General features: G+C 34.3%; 1 protein-coding gene across 1 annotated transcript; it reads left to right on the top strand.

The window, feature by feature from the left end:
* Window positions 1-3,749: 3,749 nt before the first annotated feature.
* LOC110104921 (auxin response factor 17-like) lies at window positions 3,750-21,681 on the top strand. Its single transcript, XM_020834219.2, has 15 exons — window positions 3,750-4,203; window positions 4,294-4,548; window positions 5,338-5,450; window positions 6,249-6,347; window positions 6,437-6,493; window positions 6,569-6,724; window positions 6,838-6,922; window positions 13,829-13,919; window positions 14,010-14,174; window positions 14,237-14,359; window positions 14,573-14,648; window positions 14,865-15,012; window positions 15,214-16,388; window positions 17,798-17,982; window positions 21,267-21,681. Exons 2-15 carry the CDS (start codon window positions 4,491-4,493, stop codon window positions 21,463-21,465), a joined length of 2,730 nt encoding a protein of 909 aa, XP_020689878.1. The 5' UTR covers window positions 3,750-4,203; window positions 4,294-4,490; the 3' UTR covers window positions 21,466-21,681.
* Window positions 21,682-22,085: the final 404 nt, after the last annotated feature.

The raw sequence follows: 22,085 nt of genomic DNA, 5'->3' as shown, positions 1-22,085 counted from the left end.
AGAGAAAGCTTTGGAGCCTTTCTAACAAAAAGGTATTATAACTTGTGCTTATAACATAGTTAAGGACAACATTTATGACTGTAATTCTATGGTTAGATTGTCTTAATGCTACTTTGCCATCTGCACTATTTTTAAAGTCATACAAGTAGGTGTAATGCTAATAGTGTACATATATGTTACCTATGTTTTTCTTACTAAGAAGTTTCAAATAGCATTGCATTGATATAATAATGAAAAGTATTCAAGTTAGAGTGAGAATAATAAAGAAATATTAAAATAATATACTAAGATACGATTAATCGAGTAATACAATAATTCTATTACTTGTAAAAAAATAATAAACTAACATTTGTAATATAGATATCATTGAGTATGATACGAACTAAAGATACAAACTCATACGATAAATGATTATTCAAGATGATAATAGTTTTAGAATTTAGGAGACTGAGAAGATTGAAGCGGAGAATAATAATAAATTAAAGGGAGTTCATTAATATCGAATATTATGTTATGAAATGTAGAAATACCCATATAATAATTTCTATCCATACTACTATTACTTATTAACTATCTAATAATCCCTAACATGACCTGAACTAATAATTATAATTATCATTACAAAGATATCCCTATCAGAATATCACATAGTAACATCACAATATTGCAATGGAAGTTATGACCGATTACACATCCGACATAAAATTATTAGCTCTTAAAAATCAAAGTGACCAAACTTGTGATAGATTAATGTTTGTCATCAATGGAAAAATAGATATCAAGTAGAATGCATTAAGGTTTTTATGCTCATTATTGCATAAACCACTATAGGAAGCTAGCTAGACTTTGCAAAGCCATTATGCCTTCTTCATCACTTCAACATTTTATATATAAGATGTTAATATATAAATGCTAGCTTCCCCCAATAAAAGGCTTTTATTCATATTAAAATGTCTTTAGTTTATACTCATTTTTATCACATTAATTCAAATGATAGAATTTATTTATTTATTTATTTATTTTGAATATCCTATTTTCATCATTTATTATGCATAAATATTAACTCTCCTTATTTATATATATCTATTTTGATAAATGCAGCTAAATCATTTTTTTTTAAAGACTTATTTGACTATACAACTTTCTTGCTAATTTTAAATCATAAAAAAATAAAAAAAATTAATGCTCATATCAATAAAAAAAATAATAAAATTTTATCATACCAATTTTATAATAATTAATCCTATAATACTCAAATGATCTTATTTATTAATTTTAAATAAATCACATTTTTATGCTTAAAATAATAATAATAAGGGGATTTACATACATATTACACAATTCATATATCTAAAATTTAAATAATTATTTTGAATATCCTATTTTCATCATCTATTATGCATAAATATTAACTCTCCTTATTTATATATATCTATTTTGATAAATGCAGCTAAATCATTTTTTTTAAAGACTTATTTGACTATACAACTTTCTTGCTAATTTTAAATCATAAAAAAATAAAAAAAAATTAATGCTCATATCAATAAAAAAAATAATAAAATTTTATCATACCAATTCTATAATAATTAATCCTATAATACTCAAATGATCTTATTTATTAATTTTAAATAAATCACATTTTTATGCTTAAAATAATAATAATAAGGGGATTTACATACATATTACACAATTCATATATCTAAAATTTAAATATTATATAAATAAATAAAAACTAAGTGATATTTATGAAATGTCCTCACAATAATAATTATAATAATAATCGAGGACGATTTTAAAAAATGTACCATCACACGGCGCACTTGCATCAACATTCCGAGGAGGCAAGGACCAATCATTCCGAAGCACCTGGGCATGCAGTTCCCTAACTAGCACGCGGGTACGATTTTGGGTGCATCCATTTACGTGCAAATAATTCCTAAGATTTTCCTCTTAACGCCGTACGTTGATAGCGACCGGTTAGACGGAACCGCGGAGAGCTGGGCCCCACCCCACGGCGCCATACTCCTAACGCGGCCCCACCACCCTTCAAATTCATCGCTCTTCCCCATGATAGATCAATAGGTGCGCCCAGCATAAAAACCCAAACTTTATCCCATCCAATCATAAAATCAATCTCCCTCTCATTTATTATTCGTATAGTATCTTTGCATATCAACACTCAAATATCTTTTTTGGTAACTATAAATGAGAAATTTATATTATCATTTTTTTTTGAATTGATGTAAAATAAATGAAATAAAGTTAAATGATGCTGGTGGCTGTGGCGGTCGGTGACAACGCAGGTCGCCAGGGGTCAATATTCATGTGGAGTCAGGACAGGAAGAACAGTCCGGATTGTGAGTGTATACACTGTGTACAAAAAATAAATTGTACACAGTGTGTATACTCGCATGTCTGATGGTTCTTTCGGTCTGAACTCCGCACAAAATAATTTCTCATTGGTAATAGTGGTAGATGACAGGTAGTTGTGGTTGCGACTACTAACCGGAGGGCGATCGACTCTTAATGAGAGGAGTAGATGATAGAGGGCGACAAACTGTGACAATGTTGCTAGCATGGGATGAACAATGGCAATGTAGTTAGCTTGCGGTGAAAAAATAATTCATTTAAAATTGGGCGAGTTTATAATATATTAAAAATAAACTAGAGTGAAAAAAAAATCACTAAAATTTTATAATTAAACAAAAAAAAATGAAAAAATCACCTATATTTCTTTTAGCAAATCAAACAAGTAGTAACTAATTTATCATAATTATTTATAAATTATATTTAATTAAAAAGCAATTTACCTTTTTTAATTTATTTTTGAAATATTAATAAATTTTAAGCCAAATCTAAATGCTTTAATAAAATATTATTTACAAAATAATAATATAAAAGATAAAAGTTAATGGATTAAATATTATTTAAAAAACGATCAATAAATATACTTTGAAAATAATATAATTAAATAAAAAACAGGATGCTAGAACATTTCATCCAATTTTCTTTTTGGGTATGCATAAGTTTTTTTCTTTTTATTTTTTAAAATTCTTTACTTAGTCTCAACTTTAATTTTTTTTTTCTTAAGCTTTGTGTGGGACAACTTTCTTTCTGTTTTATAAAGCTTTTTTTTTTTATATATAATTATCTTGAAAGAAAAAAAAGCAGCCTAAAGCTATCCCAAACAAAACATTAGGCTTTGTTTGGGACTACTTTTTTTTGCTTCTTAAAGCAATTTCTAATATAAAAATTTTAATTTTTTGTATTATGAAATTGCTTTATGAAACAACAAAAAAAAGCCGTTCTAAACGAAGCCTTTAGTCTCACCACCACCATTGATAGCCACCACTGATCGCCATCGCTACTAATCATCTATCTTTGGACTTTGCACTGTATTTATTTTACGCTCATTCAAATAGCTTTAAAGTATTTCAAATACATTATATTACTTTTACAATGTATTTTTTTTATATTATATTTAATTTTTTGTCAATTAAATAGCCTCTAAATAGATTTGATATGATAAAAAATATGTTTTTTTTTTGGTATAATTTGAGATAAAAAAAAAACAATATAAATTTCGTCGTACAGAAAAAAGAACTAGTGAATGCTTAGAAAAAGATGGCGGCCTATGATTAACTGCACAAAAACTTGACTAACCCACCAAAATTCTCTCATTTACGATCGCTGTCGTGTAATAACGCTGGTTCTTACCCATTGATCGTAGTAGAAAAAATAAAGGAAGCAAATGGAAGGTTAAAGCCGACAGTAGCAACCCCTTTCTCTCTCTCCCCCTCTCTTTCCATCTCTTTCTCTGTGTTCTGAGCTCAAGAGCTGCTATCGAAGTACGGTTCTTGATCCAAGTCGAGAAGAAGAGCAGTAAAAGAAAGAAGGAAAGAGATTAAAAGGAGAGAACCAACTGTGATACCTGATGGGAGCTGCAGGAGACTTGGGCGCACTGGTGATTTGTTCCGTGTTTGTTTGAACTTCATCGTCGGTGTTTATCTTTTATTTGGATTGCTTTCAAATTTGTTCGACTACGCATAGCTTCTTCCGCCTTATATTGCCCGGGTTCTAGCGGGAAGATCTTCTTTTGTCTTACAGTCTTCGGAACTAGGAGCTGATTGCTCTGGTGCTGGGTGTTTTTTGGACCAAACTGGCTTTGGTTGAAGAAAGTTGCCAACTTTTGCTAGAGATTTGGTCGGAAGCTTGTTTTTTTTTGTTTTCTCAAGCTGGAAGAAAGTTTTAGGGCAACTGTTTGCCTGATCCATATCCCTTTTGTTTCTGTAGGAGCTGATTGGAGAGGAAGGGGGAATAGTTTCGGATTTTAATGTGTTTGGGTCTGGAGATGATGGCATTTTTAGCAGGGGAGAGAAAACCCATTTTTAGCAGATGGAGCATCTGTGCTGAAGGTGTACTAAGTTTCTGAAAAAAACAAGCAACTAGGTTTGCTTGTTCTGCATCCGTAGTATTCGGTGTCGGTTAAGATGAGGCTCTCGTCATCTTCGTTGTCTTCTTCGGATTTAACCCAACAGCCGCAAGAAGGTAAGCTAATTTAAGTTTCATCCCTTAGACCAGGGCCAAGATAAAAGGAATACTTGTCGCTGACAACTTTGGGTCAGCTGTGCTTGATAATCTATGTATTTTGTCTGATTTTCTTACATGCTAATATGGGATATTTGGATTTTAACTTATTGTAGCGAATGAAACAAATGGGAGTAAAAATAGAAGCTAGAATCAGTAGCTAATGCTGGAAACTTCACATAAAAATAGCTCTGAACCAAACTGCCAGTAATTGAAACATTGCATTAAATATTCAGATAGCTTTGCAATTTATAACACGATATTCAACCGAAGTAAATATCATGACTGACTTGAAAGTTGTTCCTTTGTTAGCCTAAGAAGTTGGAATTTTGTTGGTATTACCTTCCTTTTTGACAATTACAATGTAGGAGTTTCTGAAGAGGTCTTCTGTTTTGTAGATTCATTTCAGCCATATTTCTGAGGCAGATTCTTCGTAAAAGATAAAATTTTTTTAAAGTTCATCAGTGGTATCTTTAGTTTGCCATAAATACTTTGCTGGTCGCAGTGGTTAGTTTGAGCACTGCATGCGGAGTGCCACAAAGAATATATTGTGGATTCACATCTATGTTTCTAAGGATAATGAATAAAATCTTTGAGCATTTTATTCTTGGTTCTTAGTTGCTAGGAGATTCATTTCATTTAAATGTTGTATAATCTTAAATTGATCTTGGAAATGTTTCCAATTACTTTACTATTGAGCCTTCTTTCAGCTTATTTGGTTTCTTATTGCTCCTAAAACAACCTTTGCAGGTGAACAAAGGTGTTTGAACTCTGAGTTATGGCATGCATGTGCTGGTCCTCTTGTGTCTTTGCCTGTGGTAGGAACTCGTGTGGTTTATTTTCCACAAGGCCATAGTGAGCAGGTCTGTTGAGCTGGAGTTTAATAACTTTCAAGCATGGCAGGATTGAGGAATCTTTTCTACTGTATAATGCAGTGTTTTTGGCCATTTTTTTTCTTATTTGTTGCATGTGAATCTTTCGAAGTTATTATGTAAGCTAAAATGCATGTAGTCGATCCTCTATTGGCTGGGTAATGCAATGTTTTGCTCATATTTATGACATTTATTTATTCATTCTTTTTCAAGAGGGTGGAAGGAGGGTGATGAGTAACTTAAAACCTCTCACCTCTAATATAAATACTAAGCTCTCACCGACTTCTTTGACCTTTATGCTTCTTGCTTTGTTATGCTCCAGTCCTACAAGTCGCTCTTGCATAATATGTGCTAGGTTTATGCGTATATTTCGGCATTTTTCCATGAATAGACCTTTTATGCTATTAAAATGATTTTGCACTTGATTTCTATGATATTTACAAAAAATGCAAGTATCTTATACCTATCTGATTGGACCAGCATGAGAATGATTGTTCTTAAATATGCACGTCTTCTGTAGGCATTTGCCATGCCTGGTGTAGATATAGCTCTTTTATTCTTGCATATTTTGACAATTAGAGATTTAGCTACCCATGTGAATGTCTCTGATCTCTGAATAAACGGTTACTGTGCTACTTTTGTAATCTGAAAGTAGGGGACCAGGAATTTGAAGTATATTGGTTGATGATTTGTCAGAGGAGAATCTGAGATCCTCTGTATATGTTTTTACAAGTCCTTGATTTTCCTTTGTAAAGTTTTAAATTGAAGAAATTGTCTGAACTTGATCAGGTAGCTGCATCCACCAACAAGGAGATTGATTCCCATATTCCAAATTATCCATCTCTACCCCCTCAGCTAATTTGTCAACTCCATGATGTTACAATGCATGTGAGAATCCCTAGATCTATTCCTACTTTATCATGTTACCTGAGCTTACAGGACTAACTTTCCAATGTTTTCTGAGATTCATTATTCAGGCTGATGTTGAGACTGATGAAGTTTATGCTCAAATGACTTTGCAACCGCTGAATCCGGTAATTTATTTTTGTTTAGAGTTTGGTAAGAAATTAAGTTAGTCATGACATGATTTTACATTATAATGGCTGTAGCAAGAGCAAAAAGATCCATATCTTCCTGCTGAATTGGGTGCTGCAAGTAAACAACCAACCAACTATTTCTGTAAAACGCTTACTGCAAGTGACACAAGTACTCATGGTGGATTTTCTGTTCCGCGCCGGGCAGCTGAAAAAGTCTTTCCTCCATTGGTAGTTTCTTCTGGACTATTTTTAAACTATCTTTCTTATAGACCTTTGCTGTGCTGGGCCGCCGGCCGTATTTATGGATTTATGTCTTTAATCTTGCTTCATTGTTCTGGTAGGATTTTTCTCAGCAGCCTCCAGCACAAGAACTGGTTGCCAGAGATCTGCATGGAAATGAGTGGAAATTCCGTCACATTTTTCGAGGTAAGCAATGAGAAGGAAATTAATATGGCATGCCATAAGCCTACCTCCTCTAGTTCAGTTTCTTCGTGGTTCTCTCTAATCAGAAGATATGTTATCTTAGACAAATTTCTTGATCTGCAACAGCAATCAGTACTTATTATCATAATATTTAGATTTTATTTGGGACAGCTTTTTTACTGCTTAAAACGGCTTTTTAGTATAAAATTTTTAATTTTTGTACTAAAAAGTTGCTTTAAAAAGCAATAAAAAAGCCGTCCCAAATGAAGCCTTAGTTATGGGACACTTTTAAATTAAAAAAAAGAAATGTGGGGATTTTAGGTTGAAATTTAGTAGAAGCTTACGTTGCATTATAGCTATGTTTTGAGGAGAGACGCTCATTTGAAGCACAAGGATTACTACTTGACCATTGGTGAAATAATATTGAATCATCTAGGACAAAATCAATTTTTATTATTGTTCAGTTACTGTTCTTTTAATGCAAGGATCATCCTTACAAAATGAAATTAGGATATTTGGTCATAGTTATTGGAGATGCATATTTCCGAATAAAAAGCTCTCCGACATTCAAAACAACAAAGCCAACTGCGAAGTTTGATGATTGATATTAAAAATAATATGCTGAAAATTAGAATGTAAAGAGATGGATAATGTTCATCTTTTATAAATTATGATGCGTTACTTATGCTTCCCCATAGTCACCTATGAAATTTGGACTGCTCTATTAAATATATTCTATAATGGAAGTGATGAATCACAAGTTTCACCTTAAATCAAAAGATATTCATTGCCAGGCAATGTTTCAGGTCTTTCTAAATTTTATGGAGAACTGATAGAGAGTTTTTTGTGAATTGGATCCTTGTTGCATGGTTGTCATGAAAGATCTTGACAGTATTTTAGCATACCGAATATCCATATTGAGTTACTACGAGTGCATATTGACCCTAGAAACCACTCTTTATATTTTTTTTAGAGCCCAAAATAACCAATATCTTCGCTGTCCACCCTGCAAATTCGCGAAATCCGGTGATTTTTCACGTATTGCTCTCATATGAGAGCTTGTAGGGGATGGCGATGTGCGTCCGGTCATTGGGCTTGTGTTCAATGACCCTCAAATGCATGAAATAACATTCATATTGTATTTCAAACATTTTCCTACAATCAAACCTTAGGCTAGGCATTGTCATTTGATCACAAACTTGTGTGATGATGTGTAGGTTTTACACCACATGGAATGCATCACTTCCCTAAAAAATCATAGCACAATTAACTTAAAGATATACGAGGCTTGTATTGCTTAGCATTTGCAATTTTCCCTAAATTTGTTAGATGTTCAATAATGAATTTTAATTAATGTATAAAGCTTACAAACAACCAGTGCGGTCTTTCATGAATCTTTATGTTCGTGTTTCAACTCCCATGATTAGTTAAATTGATTGAATTCATGTTTGATATTTCTCTAAATTTAGAGGATTGAAACAAGTGATGAATAAACCTAATCCAAATGATCACACACTTAATCAAATTAGGCTGCATGGTTTAGATTGCATCACTCAGATCCTAAAGGAATGCATGTTGTAGGTCATTTGCTAAGAATGTTGCTTACTCAAAATATGCAAATTCACAAACATGTTTGTTTAATTTGTAAGAGATTTTAAAGCAAAGGTGGATTATTTTATGGCTTTCAAAGGTCTATAGATATACCTCATCACACATTGAAATTATCTAAGCACGATTATTGCAATTTGCAAGTTGATTGGGTGAGGACAATGACAAGCATTTTAACCATTTGATAATCTCCTAAAGTAAAATCATCTAATGCATACTCCTACATTCCTCTTAGATAATGTCAAAATTGATCTTTAAAACTTATTTAGAGGCATCTAAATGAGGCTGAAGTTTCATGTTCTACTTAAAACAAATGACTTCTCCCCCTCATGACATTTAAAATATAACCTTTATATGTCCTTTATGAGCCTCCTAATGAAATTCATCTTACCTTATTAGGTCACAAAGTTCTAAGCCAAACCTTTAGGTGGTTATGTCTAAGAGGGGATAACTAAATAATGAATATAAAAATACTTGCTTACAGATGCTGCTTAAAACCTCCCAAGGAGGCATGATCAATATGATAGAAACAAGGCTTGACACTTTAAGTGCCATACAATTCTGTGATGTTTCTTTGCCTTTTATATGAACTGTTTTCTAACCCCTATGTTTTGCAATTTTTAGACTTTTAAATTTTCAAATTTATTTAATAGACTTAGGAAGTTTGTTTAAGCTTGTTGATGTAGAATTAAAATGCGTGGGTAAATATATGATGCTGAAAATGCATGCTTGTTAATTAGAGCAACAATAATTATGTTTATTTTAGCGATTTAAACAAATATTAAAACAACAAAGAGGTGATTTAAGCTTAGGCCAAATTACAAGATAAAAGTTAGAATCACGAATAATCAGTTTCAATCACAATTAGCATAGCATGGAGGAGTTCAAAGAAAATCCCTATGTTAACATATAGATTAGGCACTAATCGGATCCACTCACTCACACTCTTAATGTGAGCTAAACAGAGATAGACTGCACAATCTTTACGATACCACACATAAAAGGGAAAACTTAGAAAAACAAAGACTTTGAGAAGAGGCTCACATTTAACAAGTTTTGGAGACAATTCGCCACTGAATGGGGGAAAGTTGTTTGTTGATTGCAACGACGAAGGAGAAGATGATCCTATTGACATAATCTCGATCTCCAAGTTGACGTCGAAGAACGGAGATTTGAGGATATTAATTTGTCCTTGATCATTGTAGACAAATTTGTGGTATTGTTCAGGATCTGCCATACAATGGAGAAAGGAAGTAGAACTTGAAACTTTAGATTTTGTGGAAGTTTGGTAGGGAAGACATCAATTAGTAAATCTGAAATTAATCCAGAGGAGGAATAATTGGGGGGGAAATTACTTTGAAAGAGCAAAGAGGAAGGGGGGAGAGAGAGGGGCCAGCCGACGGCTAAGGAGAAGGGAGGGGAGTATTTCCTAAAGTCAGAAGTTTTAATTTCAGATTTGATTGGGAGGGGAGAGGAGGTTTTGAAGTTTGAATTTCAAATATGAGGGAAATGAAAGGCGCTCCTTTGATGGGGGGGGGGGTTAATTTGGGCTCTAAAGGGGGAAGAGAATTAATGTAGGATAGAGAGAGGGAAGGAGGGGGTTGGTGGCATGCTTGGGCAAGAGGGGGGCTTTAGGTGGGGATTTAAAACTTGCTTTCTTGGAGTCTTAAATTAGGAAAGATTATTTAAAATCAAATCCTATTTAAAATTTAAATAGATTTGATTTAAGTAACTTTCCTAAAATAAACATAGTAGATTAGGAAAGAATTTGAAATTTCAAATGAAAGGAATAAACTTTTAATACTTTCCTAATGTGATTTGCACCTAATATGGAAAACAATAATGTGGTAATTTGAAATTTGGAGGCAAATGGGGAGGAGTTGAAGCCGGCGGCTAGGGTAGGGTTGGGGTTGGGATTGTGGTTTGATGTGTGGACCAGCTACTATGGGGGAGGGGCAAGGCCTTTGTGGACGATGGCAAGGAGGAGGGTGGTCTAGGGGCCAGCGGTTAGGAGGGGGAGGAGAGGGGTCTTATTGGGCCAGCAACTAGGAGGGGTGGAGGGAAGAAAAGAGATGGCGGAGGAAGAAGATCACGAGCCCGGACGCTTCCTGCGGCTGGTGGGTATTCCGTTGCCCTCACTTAGGGACTTCAAGAAAGCTCTCTCAAGAACTCTCACAACTCACAAATAAAGTGCAGGAAAATTTTCTTCATAATCATCATTAACCATCACAAGGATAAGAGGAGGCTATAAATAGCCCAAATTACAATAATAAAATAAAAAACAAAAGTGCCCCCTGGGCCCTGGGGTCACAAGCACCTACTCTCTCAAGTGAGGGTAAAATCGGAAAATAAGCAACAATAAATCAAATACAACTAATAACTCAAAAATAAAATAGTGCGATCGTGGCCGTAGATCGACGACCCCGTCTCTAGTAAAATGGTCGGATGTCCTCATCACTTGTGGGATACAATTATAAGAGAGAATGAGAGATGAATCATAATGATTAATCCCTATGCGAAGCCCTGGATGCATCTAGAAGTTCTAGATGCATTTAGAAACCAAAGCTTAAAGACCTATATGTTGAGTCTGTACAACAACAACAACAATATGCCTTTATCCTACTAAGTGGGGTCGGCTACATGAATCTTTTTTCTCCATTGTGCCCTGTTAAGGATCAAATTCTCATCTAAATCTAATAAAGAAATGTCATCTCTAATATTTTCGAACCAAGTCTTTTTAAGTCTACCTCTACCTTTCTTAATATAAATCTAATATAATAAATATACTTTCCTAACCAGGTCTTCGGAAAGCCGCCATTTTATGTGACCAAACCATCTAAGGAGACTCTCTTTAATCTTATCTTCCAATCGAGCAACTCCAACGTTTTCACGTATATGCTCATTTCGTATATTGTCTTTAAGAGTAAAGCCACTAATCCATCTGAACTTCCTCATCTCTGCAACACTTAACTTAATATTATGCTTCTCTTTTAATGGCAAACATTCTGCGCCATAAAGCATTGCAGGTCTCACTACCATCTTATAGTATTTTCCCCTAAGTTTGAGAGGGACTTTTCTATCACATAACAAGCCCGATGCATTCCTCCACTACAACCTTCCAACTTGAATTCTACTAATAATATCCCCATCTATTTCGCTATCACTCTGAACAATAGACCCAAGATATCTAAAACATGTGCTATTATTAATGATTTGATCGCCCAAAGTCACAATCCCTCTACTAGATCTATTATTGCTCCATATCACTTTTTTTTTTTCATTTACAGACTCAGCCTAAAAAATGTAATTGGGTTGTACAAGTAGACAACTCAGCTGCCAATTATAATTATAATAATTAGAATTCACACTTTACTTTCTTGCTTTGGTTGATTATACATATATACATGATTGATTGTTTACTGAGTGCGCATTAGAAATGCATATTTTTTTTCTTAAGTTTCTTCACTTATTTGAGTGGGAGTGGCTTGGACTTGTTATGCGGTTGACTCTTAGGAAAAAAATATTTTTTCTTTCAATTAATATGTAAACAATTTAAAATCAAATATATGATAATTAATTTTCTAAATAAGAAAAAAAATGGATGGCTCACTCTAATAAACTAAATTTTGAAAAGAAAAATGATCATATATGGCCAGTGTGTATCATATAGAAATCTCTCACATAAGGAACATATAATAAAAATATATATTCAGTGAGTCAGCATTTGTATACCAACATGGTCAAACATCTTGGCCTAAAATTCAAGTTGTAACTCCTATCATTTAAATAAAAATTGTCTTCCTAATATTCATCTGCATTTAGATTGGATATCATGGTTTTAAAAGCGTTTAAGTGGGTTAATTGGCAGTCCTTTTTCAGGAAGGGTTATAAGTTTAGAGGTTGGGCTAACTTATGACTCACGTGAGGTTTAGGTTTGTAAGTCTCTTATGTTTTGTTAGACTTATGTTTGAGGTATTACCCCTTAGTGGTCATCCCCTTAGATCTAGGATCTGAGGCTGAGGTTGACTCCAGTTACCTCATAATCCCTCACTACTTTTGGCATTTCCTTTAACTTATATTTTTGAAATATAAGCCCTAACTTTCTAAATCAAATTAGTCAAGTTAAATAAAAATCAAATTTAAAAATTTGAAGCCTATATATGATAGTTTGAGCACTTCTGAGTTTCTTATAATTAATTTCTCCTACATTTTCCTTCCATTTCTAAAATTTGATTTAAAGTTGATAAAATCTCCCTTGAAATTCTCAAAGACAAATTCTTTGAATAAGAATTTACCAAATTAAAAAATGTAAATATTAACCAATGTTTTGATGACTATAAAGAAACCACTAGTTTAATAAAAAATATTCTCAAGTAACAAATGCTTGAGATGTAATTAATCATTTGGCCTTGCTTTATGAGGCATCTATACCTTAGAATAAAATAAACTTTATTCAATCAAATATTAAATAAGGGGAAATCTCAATTGAAACGTAAAATTTTGAGTTTTGTTATTGAGTCCATATCAAAATAATATTTTATCCTTCGGGATAATAGATAATTTTCTATGTTATGCTCGATCACAAAATATCTCAACCCGTTGAGGATGAATGAAAAAATTTTTCCAACACCACCTAAACTTTTTGGGTTCAAGAATATGCTTTCTAATAGCTTTGCATATAAAGTCATACCCATAAATCACTATGTCATGTTAGAGCAAAACCATTTACTGCTGGATTTCCTTACTACCATTTGGTAATATGGATTTATGCTGTGAATAAAATAAATCGCTGCCACTCTCAAAGTGGTAGAACTGCTTTGCAAGTACATTTTTGGGGCGCATAATGTTGGAAGGGAGTGAGCAAGGTTGTATGAATTCCCAACCTTTGCTATCGGCTCAAATCAAATTGCATTGTGGTTGAGTTGGGAAGAGCAATGGAGTTGAAACACTATCCTAACGAAGCATTTAAATATACTTTTGTCTAATAGTGTGAAATTAAGAAGAAATGACTGTGGAGTTGTGGACTTATTTTCATAACACGAGTTATGATGAATGTTCTATAGCACAGTGCTTTGAAAGATAATATATATTTGAAGCAGCTTTATTTTAATAGTATTAATTAATAATTGGGTATGCCTATTATTATTCATAAAGATAATCTTAAATGGTTGTGATAAGTCCAATGATAATGGTGTTTTTCCTAAGTTGATAATGTGCCAAAGAAAGCGATTTTCTCATTAACAATGTCCTAAGCATGTTGAACAGATTGATAATCGGACTTTTCCATTCTTTTTGTTGCAGGCCAGCCAAAGAGACATCTCCTTACAACAGGATGGAGTGTTTTCGTAAGTGCAAAGAGACTTGTAACGGGAGATTCTGTCCTTTTTATCTGGTATGGATATACACCTAACATATTTTTCTCCAAATTTACTTCTTATTTGTTATCTAATCTATTCAGTCTGGTTTGGCTTGAACCCATCAGGAATGAAAACAACCAACTACTTCTCGGTATTAGGCGCGCTAATCGCCCACAAACAGTAATGCCTTCGTCGGTAATTTCAAGTGATAGCATGCACATAGGCCTTCTTGCTGCAGCTGCTCACGCTGCCGCTACCAATAGTCGGTTTACTATATTTTTTAATCCAAGGTATAAATGATTCATTCATAGTGATTTGTGTTTCCAGAGGATGCTTATTGTTATATTCTCAGGGCTTGCCCATCTGAGTTTGTTATACCGTTAGCGAAGTATATTAAAGCAGTCTATCATACTCGTGTTTCCGTGGGTATGAGATTTCGAATGCTGTTTGAGACGGAAGAGTCAAGCGTGAGAAGGTACGGCGGAAATAAGTTTCGTTTTTATTACGCTAGCTAGAACTTTGTGAATGCCCTGTATTGTATGTAAAAACACGGCTTCATGTTTCTTTTTTCCTCCCACTTTGGAATGTATTCTTAAAACTAGAGAATGTTTGGTTGTCATTTATTTAAATTGTAGCTTTACACATTGAAGGGTTCATATTTTATCATAGTTGTTTTCTCTTCTTTCAGATACATGGGCACAATCACAGGCATAAGCGATCTGAATCCTGTCCACTGGCCAAATTCTCATTGGCGTTCTGTCAAGGTAGAATATGTTTCTATTCCTCAAGTTCTTCATCTTAATCATGTCTATTATGCACAGAAAATTTTGGCTTAAATTTTAAGTTTTGTTGTCATTCTAGGAAGTAAATTCAATCCTCATCTCTCAATATTACATCATATACTATCATTTTAGCAGTTGCTGTTGATTTTGACATCTTAGTATCATAATTTGTAAATTTATGCTTATTATTGGATGCAGGTTGGCTGGGATGAATCAACTGCTGCTGAGAGACAACCAAGGGTCTCCCTTTGGGAAATTGAACCTCTAACTACATTTCCAATGTATCCCTCTCCTTTTTCTCTCAGGCTCAAGCGTCCATGGCCTCCAGGGCTTCCCCCTCTTTATGGTGTGCTTTATTCGTGCACTTTCTTATTTATGCTTAGATTGCAATTCACAACTAAAATGTTCTCAACTTTCCTCCCCGAAATCCCGAATTTTTCAACATGACAACATATATCAGTCATCATTAATGTTCACCATATGTAGGTTGTAGGATTCTTAGTTAATATTTGAATTAGTACTCATTATTATTGTATTTTGTATTTAGGAGGAAACATTGGTGATCTGGGACTGAATTCTGCCCTAGCCTGGCTTCGAGATAGTGGAAACTTGGGGGTACAGCCATTGAATTTTCAGGGAATTGGTGTTTCACCTTATAATCAGACAAGATTTGATAATTCATTTGGCTTGAAGCCTGATATTTACCAGGCTACGACTGCAGAGGCGATTCAAGATATGAGGCCTATGGAGCCCTTGAAACAGGTTCCTACCAATTTGCAGTTTCAGCATACTCCGAGCATTATTAACAGGCCCAACAATTTACTATCAAATCAAGCTAGTCAGCATTCTCAATCCCAACATCCTTTTGTTCAAAATTCTCAAGAAAACCAGGGCCACAACCATGCTCAATCGAGTTTCCTTCTCCAACAATTGCAACAATGTCAATCATTTGGTGATCAACAGCAGCAGTTAAAACAAATCCAACAGAATCCACAAGTCCAAAGACAGCAACAACAACAGCAACAGCAACAGCACAAACAATTTTATGATCAGGTAATTTCTGGTATCATGCTGGGTCAGACTATGCAGCCATCCGTGTCTCAATCCCTGTCTCCATCATTGCAAAAAATTTCTTCAATTTCACACCCTCTAAGCTTTCCTGATTCCAATGGTAATTATGTCTCCACACCAGGGACATCATCATTGAATGGTGTCTTGCAGCCATTTTCATATGAAGAAACATCAAACCTTTTTAGTTCACCAATGACTAGCCCACTAATCACTTCCAGCCCCTGGTTGTCTAAACAAACTGCACTTGAGCCATTACTGCCATCTGGAGCTCAGTGTGTTCTCCCGCAGGTGGACCAGTTTAGTTCTCTGTTTTCTGATATTCCGCGAGATACTACAATGCTAGCACCATTTCCAGGTAGAGATTGCTCCAATAACCATGAAGGTGTAGATCCCCAACACCTGCTTTTTGGTGCAAACCTGGAACTTTCACCATTGTTAGTGCAGAATGGAGTGTCTGGCCTTAGGAGTATAGGATGTGAGACTAATACAGCTAGAGTGTCCCATGCTGCAAATAACTTTTTGAGCGTGACAGAAGTGGATTTCCAACTTAATCAAGCACTAACCAATTCTGGTGGGTTAGAGGAGTCAGGGCTCTTGCACTCTCCAGATAACATTGGTCAGGAGATTTCACAAAATGGAACATATGTGAAGGTGAGCTAATATCTGTTGTTATGTTTTGTTTGCATATCCTTTACCATAAAGCTCTTGATATGAAGTTGAGTCTTTTTCAATTGCCTGCCATTAGCCATATGACGATTTTAACTTTTGTTTAATTCCTGACATGCACATTTCATATTGCAAATAATTTGATAATGGTATATGCAACTAGATCAATTCCCATGTGCTAGGTTTTATCATATTACCATCCTCTTTATGCTTATGTAAGAATGAAATGTTTTTTCAAAGTACTTAAATATTTCTGTTTGTATCCATTATATTGTAACAAATGGATTTATCATGCAATAAGGATCTTGAGAATGAATATTTGATAATATGTCTGTTGGTTTATGATAGGAAACATTTGAAGGTTTTAAGTAAATCCTATCAAGAGAAATAGCGAGAAATCTCCACAATTCCAATGAAAAACTAGTGAAAAACAATAATTTTATTGCAAAAAAAAAACAAACAAACTATGGAAGTAAATAACAAGATACAATTGATCCTCTATTCTAGAGGAGGATCTATCTCTCCCAAATCTCTAGACGCCGCTAGAGCCCAAAAGAAACCTAAACCTAAGAGATCTCAAATTTCAGCCAAATTCAAGATGAAATCCTTACCCTTACAAGAGAAACTATTTAAAGAAAAGAAGATTACAAAATCTCTAAACAGCCCCTAATTCAAATTTTCCCTCCCAAAGCAATATTTAATTGAGTTGTTCCTCCCAAAACAATATTTAATTGAGTCCCTTAATACAAATTGGACCGATCTAACAGTTTATATTACACCTCCTAGCCTGTCTTACAAATGCTTTTATTGCGGCTTGCTCCCAAATGTAAGGTTTGACAATTTCGATGGTTGAAATATTGAAACATGCTTAGGTGGTTTCATTCTACAAATCTTTTACAAAAAGCTTAATAGTTTTAAGCTGGGTTTTTACAGAACTATACTGTTATTTACAATAATACTTGAGAAATATGTACTTGAGGATGATAGTTGAAGACTAGTCTTATAGAAGAATAGGTTTGAATATTCTGTTATATAGTTTGAATAATTTTTCTTTATTTTTGTTGTTCAGCCATGAGAAAGTCAATAGAATGCTTAATTCTTAATAAAACATTTATGTCCAAATGGGAAAAAAAAAACATTTATGCCTTTCTACTTGGGTCTACAGTTTTCAATTCTTGGACACCAAGGGTTGATAGTTTTAGTCATTTAGACGAGTAGTATCATATCTGCAAATTAGAAAGAGATTCAGTGCTCATGTCACTGTTGCTGATATTCCTTCTCAATTTTTTGAAATGCTCCTCCCTTTATCCGTGGCCAATAGAAAGTGCAATATCTTCAGTATCTGTAACATGTTATCATGGCACTTGCAATAACTTGCTGTTTTTGTATTATAGGTTTATAAATCAGGTACCTTCGGAAGGTCACTGGATATCACCAGATACAATAGCTACCCTGAGCTACGAAGTGAGCTTGGGCGCCTTTTTGGCCTTGATTTGGAGGACCCTTTGAGATCAGGCTGGCAGCTTGTATTTGTCGACAGGGAGAATGATGTTCTTCTTGTCGGCGATGATCCATGGCCGTAAGTTCTTTTACAACATTTTGAAGCTCTTTTCAAAATTATTTGTTCATTCATTGCATTTTCTCTTAACAGATTCTCAACACCAGAAAATTGTTATGTAGTGTAATTGTAGTTCAGGTATTAACTTTCTTAGTTTCCCGGTGCTCATCGGTGAGACATCTTGTAAGCAAGTGGGAAGTTATTACAAAGAAGAAAATATTTAGAATATAAAAAGGCTCATAATCAGAAGTACAAAGTTGAGTTTATGACATGTAATTTTATACGGGTGATATTAATATTATTAATCAATGTTATTAGAATATATTATTAATATATATATTAGTTGTCTACTGATATATTAAATTTCAAAATTAGTTGTCTACTGATATATATAGAAGATTGTGGATATAAAATGGCATAACTTGTAAATGTTGAGAAGTTTTAGTTAAATAAGAGAAAATTTTATTACAGGTGAGGACACTTATCTTATTAAATGATTGTTAAGGTTGTTATTGGGAGGGGCATTTGACTACATCTTATGTTAATAATGATTAGGAAGGGAAAGCGATACATATAGCTGTAAAAAGAATAAAGTTAACAACTATACAAAATTCTTATTTTGCTCTTTATTCTATTCAGTTTTTTTTTCTCTTCTCATGTATTTTCTTCCCTATTAAAATTTTTCCTTCAAACATCCGTTGTGTCTCCTAGGATTTTTTCATTGAACTTTTAGTATTTTTCTTCATTATATTGGAGATTAGATTCTATGTAAGTGAAACGACAAGATTGACATGAGGTGTCAAGTCAGAGATATGAGGATTGGAATTTTTTTTGGGACTAACAGGGCACTAGAAGGCTAGAGGTTAGCGAGAGCACCAAATGATAAGACCCTTGGGGATCGAGGGAGAGATACATTTTAGTTCGTCAGAAACTCCATGAAGATGAAGGATTGAGATAAGGGAGATGACGAAGAAGAACATATGAAGTGGGGGTTGTCATCTCATTTCTTGAAGCCCTAATACTCCTAAATAGGGGTATTAACAAATTATATAAATAAATAAATACCTTACTAATGGAGGATCTCAATGAGAGCACCAAATGTTACATGTCAAACAACAATTCTCAACGGGAAAAATCTCAGAGAGATGCGAGATACAATCTGTTTAAAGACAAATTTTCAACAGTAGAGAAGAGAAGAACACATGAAGAAGAAGAGAAAAACACAACATGAGAGAATAAGAAAGTTGAAAGAACTCTATATTCATTGTCTTTTCACTATCCTCATTAAAGCGCATCCCTCTTCTTTTTAATTATTACTAGCGTAGAATATAGCAAATGCCCCTCTTAATAACAACTTTAACAATCATATAATAAAATAAGGACAAGCATCTTTCTCTATGACAAATTTTGTTCTTATTTAATTGACTCTAATTTATTATTCATTTTCTTACCCGTCCGACTAGCTACTGTCTAAAAGAGTAATTCTTCAATCAACATAGTGCATGTCTCTCCCTCTATTTTTGCGGTAGCTTAGGTTGAATGGAATATTACTGTCGTCGACAATCATATCAATCTATGGCTAGTTAGGTTGAAGTATTATAATTATTGGTGATGTTCGCGCTAGTTCCCATTTATGGTCGGTGAATGACCCTGTCCTCAATGTCAAGATTGGGGTAAACTTTGTGCAACTCATCAAAGATCCAGGTGGCTTCAACAGCTGGAAGATTTTGGCTTTAATCATTATATGTTGGGTGGTAGTGGTGTTTCCCTTTAATAAGGTGATGGTATTGTAAAATGTGGTCAAGCTGTGGAATGGGGAAGCTCAGCCAAGTGTCTGGAAGAAATTGTTGAATAGAAAATATGAGATTCATAGATTTTGACATTGGAGCTGAGCTGTTTAATTCTATTAACTTCATGATAGTTTAATTTCATTAGGTGGTTTGTATGGCTATATAGATATAGTGTTCCTTATGGTGGCATGTAACCTTTTATGTTGCTTTAATTGTCCATTAGATAATTTGTATGGTTATATAGATATAGTGTTCCTTATGGTGGCATGTAGCCTTTTATGTTGCTTTAATTGTCTATAAATACTTGTAGCCAATGTTTGTAATGGGAGATTAGAGATGAATAATATTTGAGTTTTATTCTATTGTTTTGGGTTCTTGTATCATGAAGGATTTTAGGTGGTGATCCCCTCCCAAGGAGTTCTTGGGTTATGCATGGGCTGCCAGTTCCTGCAGCTCGCGTATTGTATCCGTCCCCCCCCCCCCCCCCCCCCCCCCTTCCTTCGCGGTGTCAGAGTTTGGATTGTGAGAGGGTATCCTCAACTCATTTGGCTACGCTGGGTTTGTATTCCATGGTAAAACTTTCCAGCTACTAGGGCCATCCGGATCTTTGATAAGGAGTTGTGCGAAGTTTTTCTCATTCTCCCATTGGGAATGGGGACTGATATGAACATTACTGATGACAATAATTTAGTTCGGCCCAACTAGTCATAAATTGATATGAACGTTGACAATGGCAACAAATTTCTTTTGGTTGAAACCTCTATGACAGTAGGGGAGCAATGTGTATCACAGTGGATGAAGAATTACTCCAACAGTGAGTAATGAATATGCAAAATTCTCTCTTTTTTGTTATTCTTTTCTATCCTTTTTCTCTCTCTTGTTCTTTCTGAAAATTTCTCCTCTGTTGCTGAATTTTTCTCGTCAAACACTTGGATATGAAATTTTTTTTCCACCTTCCTGTTTTTTTGCTTGTTTGAGTGACATTATAATTCCAAAAAGATAAGCCCATCACGATTAATTTACTTCAGGAAGTGTGAATTTGTAGCATATGAGCCTGAAGTCAAAATGCTAAGACCTGGGATGAAGTCACTTCCTACTTCCCCCACCAACCAAATATCCATCTGAACTGGCCACTTCCCCTCGAGAAATTATTCTGTGCGGAGACCGGACACAGCTCTACGTCCGGAGGTGAATCAGGTACAACCACATCAGCGGTACCGAGCCGCGGTATCCAGCGAAGGGATGACGTGGCGCATTTCGGTTGGTCTCCGGATGATGTTCGGAGTCCACAATAGTTTTTCCTTCTCCTCACATCATACCTTCTCACTTCTTACCTGTAAACAAATAGTCTGCAATTGGTGAAAATAAGAAACTAAAAGTATTATATGATATAACTAGAAAATATCAATTGAATGATTATATCAAATGGATGGTGATAGTAATATCTAGTTAAGAAGCTAAAAGTAATTCTTAAAATCACTTGTTTTTAACCAGTTTTGCTGGATTGTTTTCCAGGGAGTTCGTGAACAATGTGTGGTGTATTAAGATACTCTCCCTACAGGAAGTGCAGCAGATGGCCAAGCAAGGCGTTAACCTCATAAACTCTGCACCACTTCGAAAGCTTTCAACTGGAAGCTGTGACAATTACATCGCTCAGCAAGAATCGAGAAATCTGAGCTCCGAGATCATGCCTGTAGCTTCTTTGGACTATTGAGTCTTATTGCTCTCTGAAAACCTTTTCTGTGCTTTGACTATCCTTTCTGAAGACATCTAAAGCTATATATGTGTATCTACAATAACTTTATTGTAACTTCAGAAAACTCCTTTTGTAGACTGTAAGACTTAATTATCTAGTTTACTCATGGTAACTGTTATTAGTCCATTGCTTGTAATTTTGCTAGAGCAATTGCATCAGAATATCCTGATAGAATTTGTGACTCTGTGTTAGATGATAAAATGCTCAAAACTAGAAGATAAGTGTGCAAAATTACCAGGAATTAAGTTTTATGTTACAGAAAGTTGCTCACTTGTGTTTGAATGCTTTCTAACTTCGAAATGTATGGCTTTGTTTCGGACGGTTTTTTTACTGCTTCTTAAAGCAGTTTTTTAATACAAAAAATTTTAATTTTTATACTAAAAAGTTGTTTTAAGCAGCCGTAAGAAAGTCGTCCCAAGCGAATTCTATATCTTCTTATTTCTAATATTTTATTTCTAGTCTTGCTGCAAGTTGCTTTTGATTTGGTATCATCGAAGTTATTCTCATGCATGATATAAGTTTCATTTGAGATAGTTTTTTTATCTTTTATTTTTAAATAAATTTTTAGTATAATTTTT

This window comes from Dendrobium catenatum, unplaced genomic scaffold, assembly GCF_001605985.2.
Source record: "Dendrobium catenatum unplaced genomic scaffold, ASM160598v2 fragScaff_scaffold_1680, whole genome shotgun sequence".
NCBI classification, from domain to species: Eukaryota; Viridiplantae; Streptophyta; class Magnoliopsida; order Asparagales; family Orchidaceae; genus Dendrobium; species Dendrobium catenatum.
This window is presented reverse-complemented; position numbering and strand designations above follow the sequence as displayed.